Genomic DNA, 12,091 nt, shown 5'->3' with positions numbered 1-12,091 from the left:
CTTGCTCAGAGGATTGAGGATCCGGCATTGCTGTGAGCTGTGGTATACCTCACAGACATGGCTTGGATCTGCTGTGGTTGTGGTGTAGGCCGGCGGCTGTAGCTCCGATTTGACTCCTGGCCTGGGAACCTCCATGTGCCGCAGGTGCGGCCCTCAAAAGAAAGAAAGAAAGAAAGAAACAAACAAAAACCCGGAAAGCAACAGGAGACATCTCTGGAGATACAGCTCAAATATTTAAGCCCACTTTCTATTCTGGGATTTTGAGTGTTGAGTTCAGATACCCAAATCATTTGTTGTAAAGGAATCATGGCTTGTTCTCCTAAGCAGTGATGTGGTTTTCTGATGAAATGAAACAGGAAAAAAAGGTTAAGATTAGTGGTTGTCACCTCCCCCCACCTCCCAAGGGTAATTCTCCACACATGTGGACATTATTGAGGAGAAAAACATCATGTGTTTTGTGTTAGGGATTTGCCTCACGTGTGGAGGTAAGCTTATTTGATGGTGCTACACCTAGCAGAGAGCTCTTGGGGTTCACCATTGGGGGTTGAGTTCCAGCTGCAAACATCTGTGCCATCTCTTCCCACACTGCACTTAGGGGAAAGGGGCGGGTTTTCTGTCACCCAACTCTGTGTGGGACCGTCATGTCAATTTGTTCTGGGTTGGTGGCTCACTCATGGGCTTGGCTCTGGCCAAAAGGAAGCAAGGCGAAGTTCCTGGCCCTCCTTGTCTCTTCTTGGGTCTTGCCCTCAGACCCTCAGCTGCAACCCCCAACATTGTCTTCTGTACAAAACCCAGTTTCCATTACAGGCGGTGTGAGCATGCCTCCCAGGTTGTGCCTTTTGTTCTGGTGCCATTATTAATGGCACTCCCCTCATTCTTAAAGTCCCAGTGGGGATAGAAAATTATCTGCCCTGTAGCAAGGGAGTCTGTGTCCCCGACGAGCCCTGAGAGTAAACCCAGGCTACAGTTAGGATTCCTTCTGCAGTTCTGGGCACGTCGCTCTCTTTTCAGGGCTTTGATTTTCTCATAGTGAAGGGAGGGCGTTGAATTGGGCCAAGCTCCAAGGTCCTGCTTGCTTTAATGGTTGGCATCTCTCCGAGGTACTAAGAATATTAGAAGGCAGGTTTGAAGCGAGCTGTCTAGCATTAAGGATGGCAGTGGCTTTGAGGCCCGACCGTGATGTTTGGGAGTTAATGAGGGAAGGTTCTCCCGGGCCTGTGCACATGGCTGGTCCCTGTGGCATGTCCTCTATGGTCAGCCCCATGAACAGTGATTATCTCCTTCTAGGATGCCTGCCTATGAGTTCAGTTGGTGGTATTCGCTCTTCTTTATAACCTACATCATCATCAACACCTACATCTTCATGTCCGTCTTTCTGGCTGTTGTCTACAACAATTACAGGAAGCACTTAAAGGTAACACAGATGATCCAGGGGTCGGATCCTGGGTGCAGCAGCAGGGAGGCTGGAGAGGGCATTTGCTAAATATTTGAACCTGTCCTTTCTCCTTTTGCTTTGGTGAATCTGAAGACTTATCTGGTGGCCTGTGGGGCCTCGAGGCTCTTTGCCAGTCTGAGAGGAGTCCGACAGTGTGTCCCAACCTCATGGGCAGGGGCAGGTCCTGGCTTTGCACCTCACTCTTTTTTTCCTTTTTTTCTTTCTTTCTTTCTTTCTTTTTTTTTTTCTGCATTTTAGAGCCAATTGTGTGGGATATGGAAGTTCCCAGGCTACGGGTTGAATCAGAGCTGCAGCCCTACACCACAGCCACAGCAACGTGGGACCCCAGCTGCATCTTCAACCTACACCACAGCTCAGGGAAACGCTAGATCCTTAACCCACTGAGTGAGACCAGGGACTGAACCTGTGTCCTCATGGATACTAGTTGGGTTCATTACTGCTGAGCCATAGTCGGGACTCCTGTGTCTCACTCTTAATGCATCTAACTGTTCATGGTTCCTTGAAATGTTTTGTGTATTATTGGGGATATTCTTCAAGCTTCCAGCTCCTTTTCCTCCTCCAACAGAAGCAGAAACACCTTCAAGCCAACGGTTTCTTCCCTCGTGCCTTCCTGTTTGGTTGATGTCTGGAGAATTCCTGGGGATGTTGGGTGGGCAGAGGCTTCTGAGTGCTTGGGGTAGAGCCTGTTCTGTTTGTAGTCTGGAATCTACCAGGATACCTCACTCATCTCAACTGCCTGCCCCTCCCCTGCACACATATCTCTCATTGGCTGTTTTTGCGAATTGTAAAACTAATCACACGGAGAAACATTTCATTGAAGGATCATTTTCCTTAAGACACAGCCTTTTGTGTTCCAGCCTTTGGGTTTGAATGAATTTTTCTTTGCTCAGAGATGTTCCCACCAGGGGGCAGGTAGGCAGTCTGAAGAACTTAACTATTTGCAGCTAAGGAGAAGGGGGATGTAGGGCTGAGTCTAGGAGCTGGCCCACCTCCCTTTGAGGGTGTCTGGCCTGTCCAGGCCCTGAGGACTCTGTGCATTGTGGGCACCTCCGCTGCTCCTGACCCCAGGGCTAGGCCTGAGTCCCAGTGACCCTCCTTCTCTGACTTCCTCCCTCGGAGCAGAATGAGGCTGTCCCAGAGAGTGTGGGGTGCTGGACAGAGGTGCTGCGTCTCCTTCCTCTCCCCCAAGGAAGTGTTTCTTTGGGTAACACTTCTCAAAAATTAATCTTTAATCAATCAGCAAGCATGTCTTAAATGTGCTTTATGAACCATACCAAGTTCTGAGGAGCTGAAGGCAATGAAGATACAGCTGCACCTATTAAGAATTCAAGGTCTATAAATCACAAATGCTGGAGAGGGTGTGAAGTAAAGGGACCATGGTGGAAATGTAAATTAGTGCATCCATGGCGGAAAACAGTATAGAGGTTCCTTAAAAAAATAAAAATAGAGTTACCATATGATCCAGCAATCCCACTCCTGGGCATGTATACAGGGAAAACTAACTCGAAAAGATAATTACACCCCAATGTTCATAGCGGCACTACTTACAATAGCCAGGACATAGAAGCAACCTAAGTGTCCATCAAGAGATAAATGGATAAAGAAAATGGATACTAGGACACCACTCATCCATAGAAAACAATGAAATGGTGCCATTTGCGGCAACAGGGAGGGACCTAGAGATGATCAGACTAAGTGAAGTAAATCTGAAAGAGAAAGACAAATACACATAATATCACTTTCATGTGGAATCTCAAATATGATACAAATGAATTTGTTTACAAAACAGGAACAGACTCACAGACATATCAAACAAACTTACAGCTACCAAAGGGGAAAAGGAGAAGGGATAAATTAGGAATTTGGGATTAGTAGAAACAAACTACTATATATAAAATAGATAAACAACAATGTCCAAGTCCCACTGTATAGCACAGGGAACTGTAGTCAATGTCTTATAGTAATCTATAATAGAAAAGCATATGAAAAATTGTATATATATATCTATATCTCATCTATCTATCTATCTATCTATCATCTATCTATCCATCCATCCATCCATCCATCCATCCATCCATCCATCTGAATCATTCTGCTATACACTGGAAACTAACACAATGTTATATATTAACTATACTTCAATTAAAAAAAAAGAATTTAAGGAGTTCTGTTGTGGCACAGAGGGTGAAGAACCCAGCATTTTCCCCATGAGAATATGGGTTCGATCCTTGGCCACTCTCAGTGGGTTAGGGATCTGGCATTGCCACAAGCTGCAGTGTAGGTCGCCGATGTGGCTTGGATCTGGGGTTGCTGTGGCTGTGGTGTAGGCCAGACCCTAGCCTGGGAAACTCCATATGCCACAGGTGAGGCCCTGGAAAGCAAAATAAATAAATAAATAAATAAATAAAAAGAAAAGTGAAAAATAAAAGGTTTTACAGTCTAGCTATGTAATCAATGAAGTGATGATATTGATTACCAGGCCTACAGGGAGCAGTAGGGTGGGCATGGAGGTGGCCCACAGTAACTGGGGGGGTCTCCCCTTCTGGAAGATTCCCTTTGCATGGTCAGGCCAAATGGCAGCTCCTGGCAGGCCCTGCTGTCCTTCCTGCCCTGGACCCCTTCCTAGTTTTACTCCCTGCCTCTTCTCTTCCTTGACTGATGTTATGGTAGATCTGTCTTCGCCCTCTCCTGTGTCTCCCTCTCTCAGCAGCAAACCTGATTTCCTTCCTCTCTGGAATCTCCCCTCCTCCTGGGCAGAGCTGTGTTTGGACCTGTCTGCCTCCCGCTGCTCTGTTTCTCACCCCTTGTTTGCACCTGGCAAGCCGAGTTCTCTTTCCACAGACGGGGATTAGCCACCCATCCCTGGAGCTGGGAGTTTTTGGTCCCTTGCAAATAAGCAGACCTGTCAGTGACATTTCTTTGACTCTTGCATTCCCTTGAAATGTTTAAGGTGAAAAAAACGAGGCTTTCTTGAATCGTCCTCTTAAAAAACACAATTCCGTTTCTTTCAAGAATGAGATTCGCACACTGGCTTACCTGAAGCGTCACAAAATGTTAGAGGCTTTCAACATTCTGAAAGTCAAGGTGGGCACAGAGTTCATGGTGACTGAGGCCCAGTGGAGGAGGCTGGTGAAGCTCGTGGCGCCGGACATCAGCAGCTCCCACCTGGAGCTCCTTCTAAGGATCTCTGACGAGGGACAGAAGGGGCACGTGGGTAAGAAGCCTCGGCCGCTAACATTCCTGTGCATCAAAAAGTGGGGCTGGGGGCGGGGATGTGAGGCTCCTAAAAGGGATGGGGTATTTTTTCATTTTCTTAAGTTTGCAAATGAAAATGTATATTGGCATTCCCTGTTGGCAGCCTCACAGTGGAATGAGGGTCCTGATGCTGTGTCCCGACAGGGTTGTCTCTGTGCATGTGGTCAGCAGGTGATAAGCCATCCAGAAGCCCTTCACCTTGTACCATGGTCATCCCCCTCCTGGGATTCTGTTTGGGGGAGCTCATCTAAAAAATGGGAGAGGGCTGTATACATAAACGTCTAAATTGCATTTAGAGGCGTTCCCGTTGTAGTACCTAGGAAGCGAATCTGACTTGGCCTCTCTTGGTGGGAGAAGGATCTGGTGTTGCTGTGAGCTGTGGTGTAGGTCATAGACATGACTCAGATTCCTCATTGCTGTGGCTGTGGTGTAGGCTGGCAGCTACAGCATCTCCAATGTGACCCCTACCCTGGGAACTTCCATATGCCATTGGGTGTGGCCCTAAAAAGAAAAAAAATTTTTTTAAATAATATAAAATACATTGCATTTAGCATGTGTGAGTGGGATGTTGAAAGTAACGTGAATGTTGATGTGTTAGCAGTTGGTAGTATTGTCAGCAATGCTCAATATTGGTGCATGCTTGCCTCGTGCAGCCCTGCCGTGATCAGTGTGTGTGTGTATTTGTGTGTGTATGTGAGATATTCCCCCAGACTCACCCAGGTGGAAGCCTTGTGATTCTCACTTGCCAGTATGGAAATTGAGACTCAAAGGGGTGAATTCGTGTGCCCAGGGCCACACAGCTGTAGTGTGGAACAGGCCCTCTGACTTTAAGGCCCTTGATTTTTATCCTTATGCTAAGTAGCCTCAAATTCTGAGAGCCACTTAACAGGAAATTTCAGTGACATTAAAAATGACTGTGAAGAAGTTCCCACTGTGGCACAGCAGGTTAAGTATCAGTGTTGTCTCTGCAGCAGCCCAGGTTGCTGATAAGGCACAGAGTCAATCCCCAACCTGGCACAGTGGGTTAAAGATCCATTGTTGCTGCACTGTGGCTTGGATTTGATCCCTTGTCTGAGAACTTCCATATGCCTTGGGTGCAGCCAAAAAAAAAAAAAAGACCATGAAGGTAGCAAAGGGAAAGATGTGAGGTGACTAAACAGTAAGGCCCCCTCATTTCACCAGTTTCAGGAAAGGTCTAGATGGAAACACACCCAAGTGGAGCGGTAGGTCTGATAGGACATAAACGTATGTGAGACAAGGACTCTCAGACCTGTCCAGCAGAGCCATGGGCTTTCTTATGACTCTGTGCCTGTGTGCAAAGAAGAAAATGACAGTGATTTTCTGTAATTTACTTGACTTTTCAGGCAAAAGTGTGTGGGAAAATGTGTGGGAAGATGCTACTGAAAAGTCCTGCTACCATCATCCAATGAGGGTTTTGGGTCCAGGATGGAAAGTCAGTGGGACTTGACAGGCACCTCCCAGAGAGCCCTGTGCCCATCCCATCAGCCACATAGCTGGATGGCATGGCTCTGAGTGTCTGCTCAGGTGCCAGGCTTCTGCCCCTCTAGGGATTGGGATTGGCTGTGCCATCTGCATGTCGAGGGTAGAGTTTTGCTCATGGTGAGGGAAGGACACCTGTGTAACCCTTGATCCTGTGTAACTTCTTGAGCCTTTTGGGAAGTGCAGTGAAGCTTTTTAATTTCCAACCTGTCGTGGATCTGAATACCTCTGTAAAATATAACCCAGAGAAATAGAATACAATACCATGTAAAATCCAAGTCCCAATTTTTCATTATTAAAGTCAAAGGACATGAAACAATCCTATCCTGTCAGTTGTTCTATAAATTTCTAAATTTTTGGAATTGATCTCATGGGTGGGTAAGAAGACCTCTGGGGACACAACCAGCAAGGGCCCAGGGACCCCACTCTGGAGACTCTGCTCTGGGATGTGGGGGAGAGGCCAGGACCTGGGCGCCCTTGGATCCTTCACTGTAAGAACTGGGGTGGGGTGGCTGACCAGTTAGTCCAGGGGTCTCAGACCTCCGCCCCTCTGTTTCTGAGAATTCTCCTTTATTGACTTAGTACCTCTGCTGCTTCTAGATAATTGGGCCTCTGGAGATGTTGATGAATCTTTAGGGCTTTGTAAACTTTCTTGGTGATTCCTCCTATAGCGTGAATTCCTTGCAAGGTAAGATGTCCCAAATCCAGGAGCAGGGGCTTTTAGGAGTCTTTGGATAGTGAGGCCTGTATCCTTGGGTATCTCCTGCTCCTCTAGAAAAGATACACATGGTCCCCAGGACACAGTCGGGTGAACAGCATTTCTTTGTTTATAAGGTCAGTCTAATTATTGGCACTTGGGTGCCATGACGAGAACAAGAGTAGTTACACATAGGGACATGGCACTTGAATTTCTTTAGTAATTGCCTTATGTCTTTAGGTAAATGCAGATTATTAACTGTTTATCTCAGTCTTCATTAGCCCAATGCCCCAAACTCAATTAGTAATAGTAGAAAATACATTTAAGAAATCATAGGTAGTTGACTCACTGTTGACACCAAAGGATTTGTCAGAGAAGCATAAAACTCTAGACAATGTATCCACATAATTTCAGTGGGAACCCTGCAGGGGCCTGTGGTTTACAGTATCCTGTGCTTTACACAAGACAGTTGATAAAGAGTCTAGTTTTTAAATTGCAATGTAGTTCATGCCACTTGATGCTGGCCTATATTTAAGCTTATGGACACTGAAACACTGGCTGAGATCACAATGCCAAGTGACCCATAAGATAAGGGAGAAGAATGTGAGAAGTTCCAATGATTTTAGCCTCTTTAGAGAGGAAAAAAAAAGTTTGTGTGAACTAAAACTCCACAGTTGCATTTGTGTTTGCCCTGGATAAAATCAGGAAAAAGACACAGAGGCACTTTGTAAGCCCTAAATCACAAAACTACTTAATTTATTAGTTTTTCATTATTGGGTATGTTAAATACATTTGCATTCAAGTTTTAATTTGAGTTTATTTTGATTTATGAAGTAATTTTAGAACATTTTAATTTGGGGGCAAAAGTCTTCAGATTTTAAGTTTGTAACCAGATCTTTAAAATGTATACTTTTTACCAAAAAAAAAAAAAAAGAAGATTTCCCACCCCCCCCAACGGCCTTTTTGCAACGACTAATTGCTGACCTAGTGGTTAATTTGCATATCTTTTCTTTCTTTCTTTTTTTTTTTTTTTAAGTAGGTAAGACCCTAAGACCATTAAACAAAGTTAGAATTCACTGGTTCCCATCTAATTTTCTTAAGAAATTAGAATATAGAAATACTGTTTAATTAATGTTCTGTCCTTTTATTTGTTATATACTTTGGGGGCCAGGCTTCATAAACTGATTTGTTAATTCAGGCTTCTGTCTGCGAGGCACCTGTGTCAAGGTGAAAATCATTTTAAGACCTAGTTTCTTTAGCATTTTTTTTTTTTGATACCTTTGTGCAAGCTGAGATTTTGTCAGATTTTGTTAAAAGGAAAAAACGGTGATCCTTGAGTTTGAAATTCCTTTCTTCCTCTGCCCTAGTGAATGTTTTTGTTTGTTTTTTGGTTTCTGTTTTAGGGAATTGCCCATTAGGAAAAATTTTATAGAAATATAGGTTTTTTAAAAAATGATTTTTATTGTTTCCATTATAGTTGATTTACAGTGTTCTATCAATATTCTACCTTACAGCAAAGTGACCCAGTCACACATACATATATATACATTCTTTTTCTCACATTATCCTCCATCATGCTCCATCATTAGTGAGTAGATATAATTCCCAGTGCTATACAGTAGGATCTCATTGCTCATCCATTCCAAAGGCAATAGTTTGAATCTATTAACCCAGATTCCCAGTCCATCCTACTCCTTCTCCCTCCCCCTTGGCAACCCCAAGTCTGTTCTCTTTGTCCATGATTTTCTTTTCTGTGGAAAAGCTCATTTGTGCCATATATTAGATTCCAGATAGAAGGGATATCATGTGGTATTTGTCTTTCTCTTTCTGACTTCACTTAATATGAGAATCTCTAGTTCCATCCATGTTGCTGTAACTGGCCTTATTTCATTCTTTTTTATGGCTGAGTAGTATTCCATTGTGTACATACCACATCTTCTTAAACTATTCATGCATCAATAGACATTTAGGTTGTTTCCATGTCTTGGCTATTGCGAATAGTGCTGCAATGAACATACGGGTGCATGTATCTTTGTCAAGGAAAGTTTTGTCTGGATATATGCCCAAGAGTAGGATTGCTAGGTCATATGGTAGTTCTATATTTAGTTTTCTGAGGTACCTCTACTGTTTTCCATAGTGGTTGTACCAAGAAATACAGTTAATTTACAACACTGTGTTTCAGGTATACAGCAAAGTGATTCAGATATAAATATCTGACGTTAGTGTCACAGTGACCATGTATTTGGGGGCTGTGTTTTCATTGCAGACAAAACGAACTTCCTACGCTTGGCTGACCTCCTCAACATCCAGGTGGTCACTGTCAACATCAGGAGACACCCGCTGGAAGCCTGGATGCCTCAGGTATACCAGTCATCCGCAAGCCTTTTGGTCCAGAAGATGGTTCGGCACAGGCAAGTGAGATGTGGTGGGTTTTCTCTCAAGCTGCTTTAAAAACAGAATGTGTTAATGCTGAGTGGATGGAATGTGTTTCAAGCTGTAATCAGTTCCCTGTTCACTGCTTTTCCATGCCTGGAGGCATGGAAAGTGTCTGGACATGCAGTGTCTCACCCTAAGCCCAAGGACAGGCTTCTAGATCATGCTTCCTTCTTCAGTGTTTCCTAATGCTCAAGGGCCACAGACTGGCAGTGCTTTCTGAGTCAGAGAAACTGATCACTCTCTGATTTCAGGCTGTTCCAGCCCCATCAGAGTCACTAGGAAGTTAATGTCAAATATGGTATCGACTCTGTAAAACATATGCTAAGAAGACATGAGTTAGCATTATTGGAATGACTATTAATAATGCCAATTAAGGGAGTTCCCTAGTGGCCTAGTGGTTAAGGGTCCAGCGTTGTCAGTGCTGTGGCACAGGTTTGATCCCTGGCCTGGGAATTGCTATACCACAGGCAAGACTGAAAAAAAAAAATGCCGGTTAATAATTTTATTCTCAAGTAGATGAACTCCAGAGAGTCCTTTATCCTGGTTGGAGACCTTACTTTTTTCTTTTTTTTTAGTTTTTCTATTACAGTTGATTTACAATGTTCTGTCAATTTCTGCTGTATGGCAAAGCGACCCAATCATATGTATATGTGTGTGTATGTTCTTTTTTTCACACTGTCCTCCATCATTTTCCATCACAAGTGATTGGGAATAGTTCCCTGTGCTAGACAGCAGGCTCATTGCTTATCCACTCCAAATGCAATAGTTTGCATCTACTAACCCCAAACTCCCAGTCCATCCCACTCCCTCCCCCTCCTCCTTGGCAACCACAAGTCTGTTCTCCATGTCCATGAGTTTGTTTCTTTTCCGTAGATAGGTTCATTTGTGCCATATATTAGAATCCAGATATAAGTGCTATCATATGGTATTTGTCTTTCTCTGACTTCCTTCACTTAGTCTGAGAATCTCTAGTTCTATCCATTCTGCTGCAAATGGCATTATTTTGTTCCTTTTTATGGCTGAGCAGTATTCCAGAGACCTTACTTTTAATATGTGTGACCTGGAAAATCCCTATCATCAGAGGTTCCTTCTCTTGCTTTCCTTGAATTTAATATTTCATAAAAATGAGTGGTTCGGAAGTCCTTGAAAGTAGCCCAGACTATGATGTTGGTAAGTATCCCTTTTAGTCCCCATATTTTATATTTGCCAAAGCCCTTTATGCAGAGGCTCCTTCTCATTCATCTCAACACTGAACTTCCGATGTGTTTCACATGGTGGACATTTGCGTGTCCATGCCCGGCATCCAGGGCCTCCCCAGAACAGTGGGATGGGAGCCCCCGTCTGTCTTCTTGAGGTCATGCCCAGGGTTCCCCCAGGATTCTCTGGAGCACAAGGCACAGGAGCCTGAGGGGGGCATCCTGCTCTGGAATTGAAAATTGGGTCAGAGCCCAGCTGTCACGTTTTTTCACCCCAGACTTGGTGAGGAAGATGGACATGTCAGTCCCTTGAAAACGTGTGTACATGAAGAGTAAGAGGTTTCTAGAAGCTTTCTATGTTAAGGATGTTAATTTTGGAGTTCCCTTGTGGCTCAGCAGGATCCAGCGTTGCCACAGCTGTGGCTTGGTCACTGCTGTGGCGGAGATGTGATCCCTAGCCCAGGAACTTCTGCATGCTGTGGGCATGGCAAAACAAACAAACAAACAAACAAAGCAAATGTTAATTCACCAGGGACAAGTAATTGAGGGGTAATGGTCCTGGGCTAACCCCTAGGCCTTCTCCTGGCCCCTGATTCTGCCCGAGGCTGTCAGCCAATCCCAGTGCTTCACCCAAAAGGTGAACTTGAGAAAATTAGGCCTCTGACCTTTCCCCTCACTCTGTCTTCATTTTTCTCCTTGATGGGAAGGGCGGAACAATGCACTAACATCTATGAGAGGCAGGTGGATTTCAGGGCCCAGACTGCTGGAAACTTTCCTTCCATGATGGGTGTGTGTGTGTTGGTGGGAAGATGGGAGGTATTTCATATTCGTCACATTGGTGGGAAACGCAGTCACTGGAGGGCTCTGAATCTGCCTTTTTTTTCACTTTTTCTAGGGCCACACCCGCAGCATATGGAGGTTCCCAGGCTAGGAGTCTAATTGGAGTTGTAGCTGCCAAGCCTACACCAGAGCCACAGCAACGCGGGATCTGAGCCACGTCCTTGACCTACACCACAGTTCACGGCAATGCCAGATCCTTAACCCAATGAGCAAGGCCAGGGATCCAACCCACAACCTCACGGTTCTTAGTCGGATTCGTTAACCACTAAGCCACAATGGGAACTCCCATGAACCTGTTTTTTTTTTTAAACTGAAATGCGTGATGACAGCATCTCTTCTTTTTTCCCTTCTGCCAGGACTTTTGTCTGGGTTTATGATGTCATCATTCTAGTAAATGCCGTATTCATTGCTTTGGATGAGAAGAACCCCTTCATTTCCTACGCAGAGTGGCTTTTCCTTTTTCTCTATGTCATTGAGATTCTCCTGAAACTGTACACATATGAGCCCAGAGCCTATTTTGGAAGGAAGCAGTTCTGGAACTGGTGAGTCTGTGTGGTTTGGAGAAGGGGGCTGTGCTGGAGAGAGGGGCTCCCTGTCACCATGGGGAAGTAACGTTGGAATGTTTCAAGCTCCAGCTGCCTAGTTTTGAGGCTTCTTATAATGAAATCTTGAGGGCTGGGGAACATCTGGTTGTCAGAGCTGTTATTTATG

The 12,091-nt window shown here is 44.7% G+C and overlaps 1 protein-coding gene across 2 annotated transcripts in view; it reads left to right on the top strand.

Annotated features, from left to right (window-relative positions):
* The window catches only part of LOC125127729 (two pore channel protein 2-like), a 41,544-nt gene that overhangs the window by 17,849 nt on the left and 11,604 nt on the right, over positions 1 to 12,091 (top strand). For both annotated transcript variants that reach the window (XM_047781211.1, XM_047781210.1), the window contains exons 8-11: positions 1,288 to 1,414; positions 4,469 to 4,670; positions 9,175 to 9,319; positions 11,737 to 11,922. In XM_047781211.1, the coding sequence (XP_047637167.1) occupies positions 1,288 to 1,414; positions 4,469 to 4,670; positions 9,175 to 9,319; positions 11,737 to 11,922 (660 nt within the window). The remainder of the gene's footprint in view (positions 1 to 1,287; positions 1,415 to 4,468; positions 4,671 to 9,174; positions 9,320 to 11,736; positions 11,923 to 12,091) is intronic.

The sequence above is a fragment of the Phacochoerus africanus genome, chromosome 5 (assembly GCF_016906955.1).
Source record: "Phacochoerus africanus isolate WHEZ1 chromosome 5, ROS_Pafr_v1, whole genome shotgun sequence".
NCBI classification, from domain to species: Eukaryota; Metazoa; Chordata; class Mammalia; order Artiodactyla; family Suidae; genus Phacochoerus; species Phacochoerus africanus.
This window is presented reverse-complemented; position numbering and strand designations above follow the sequence as displayed.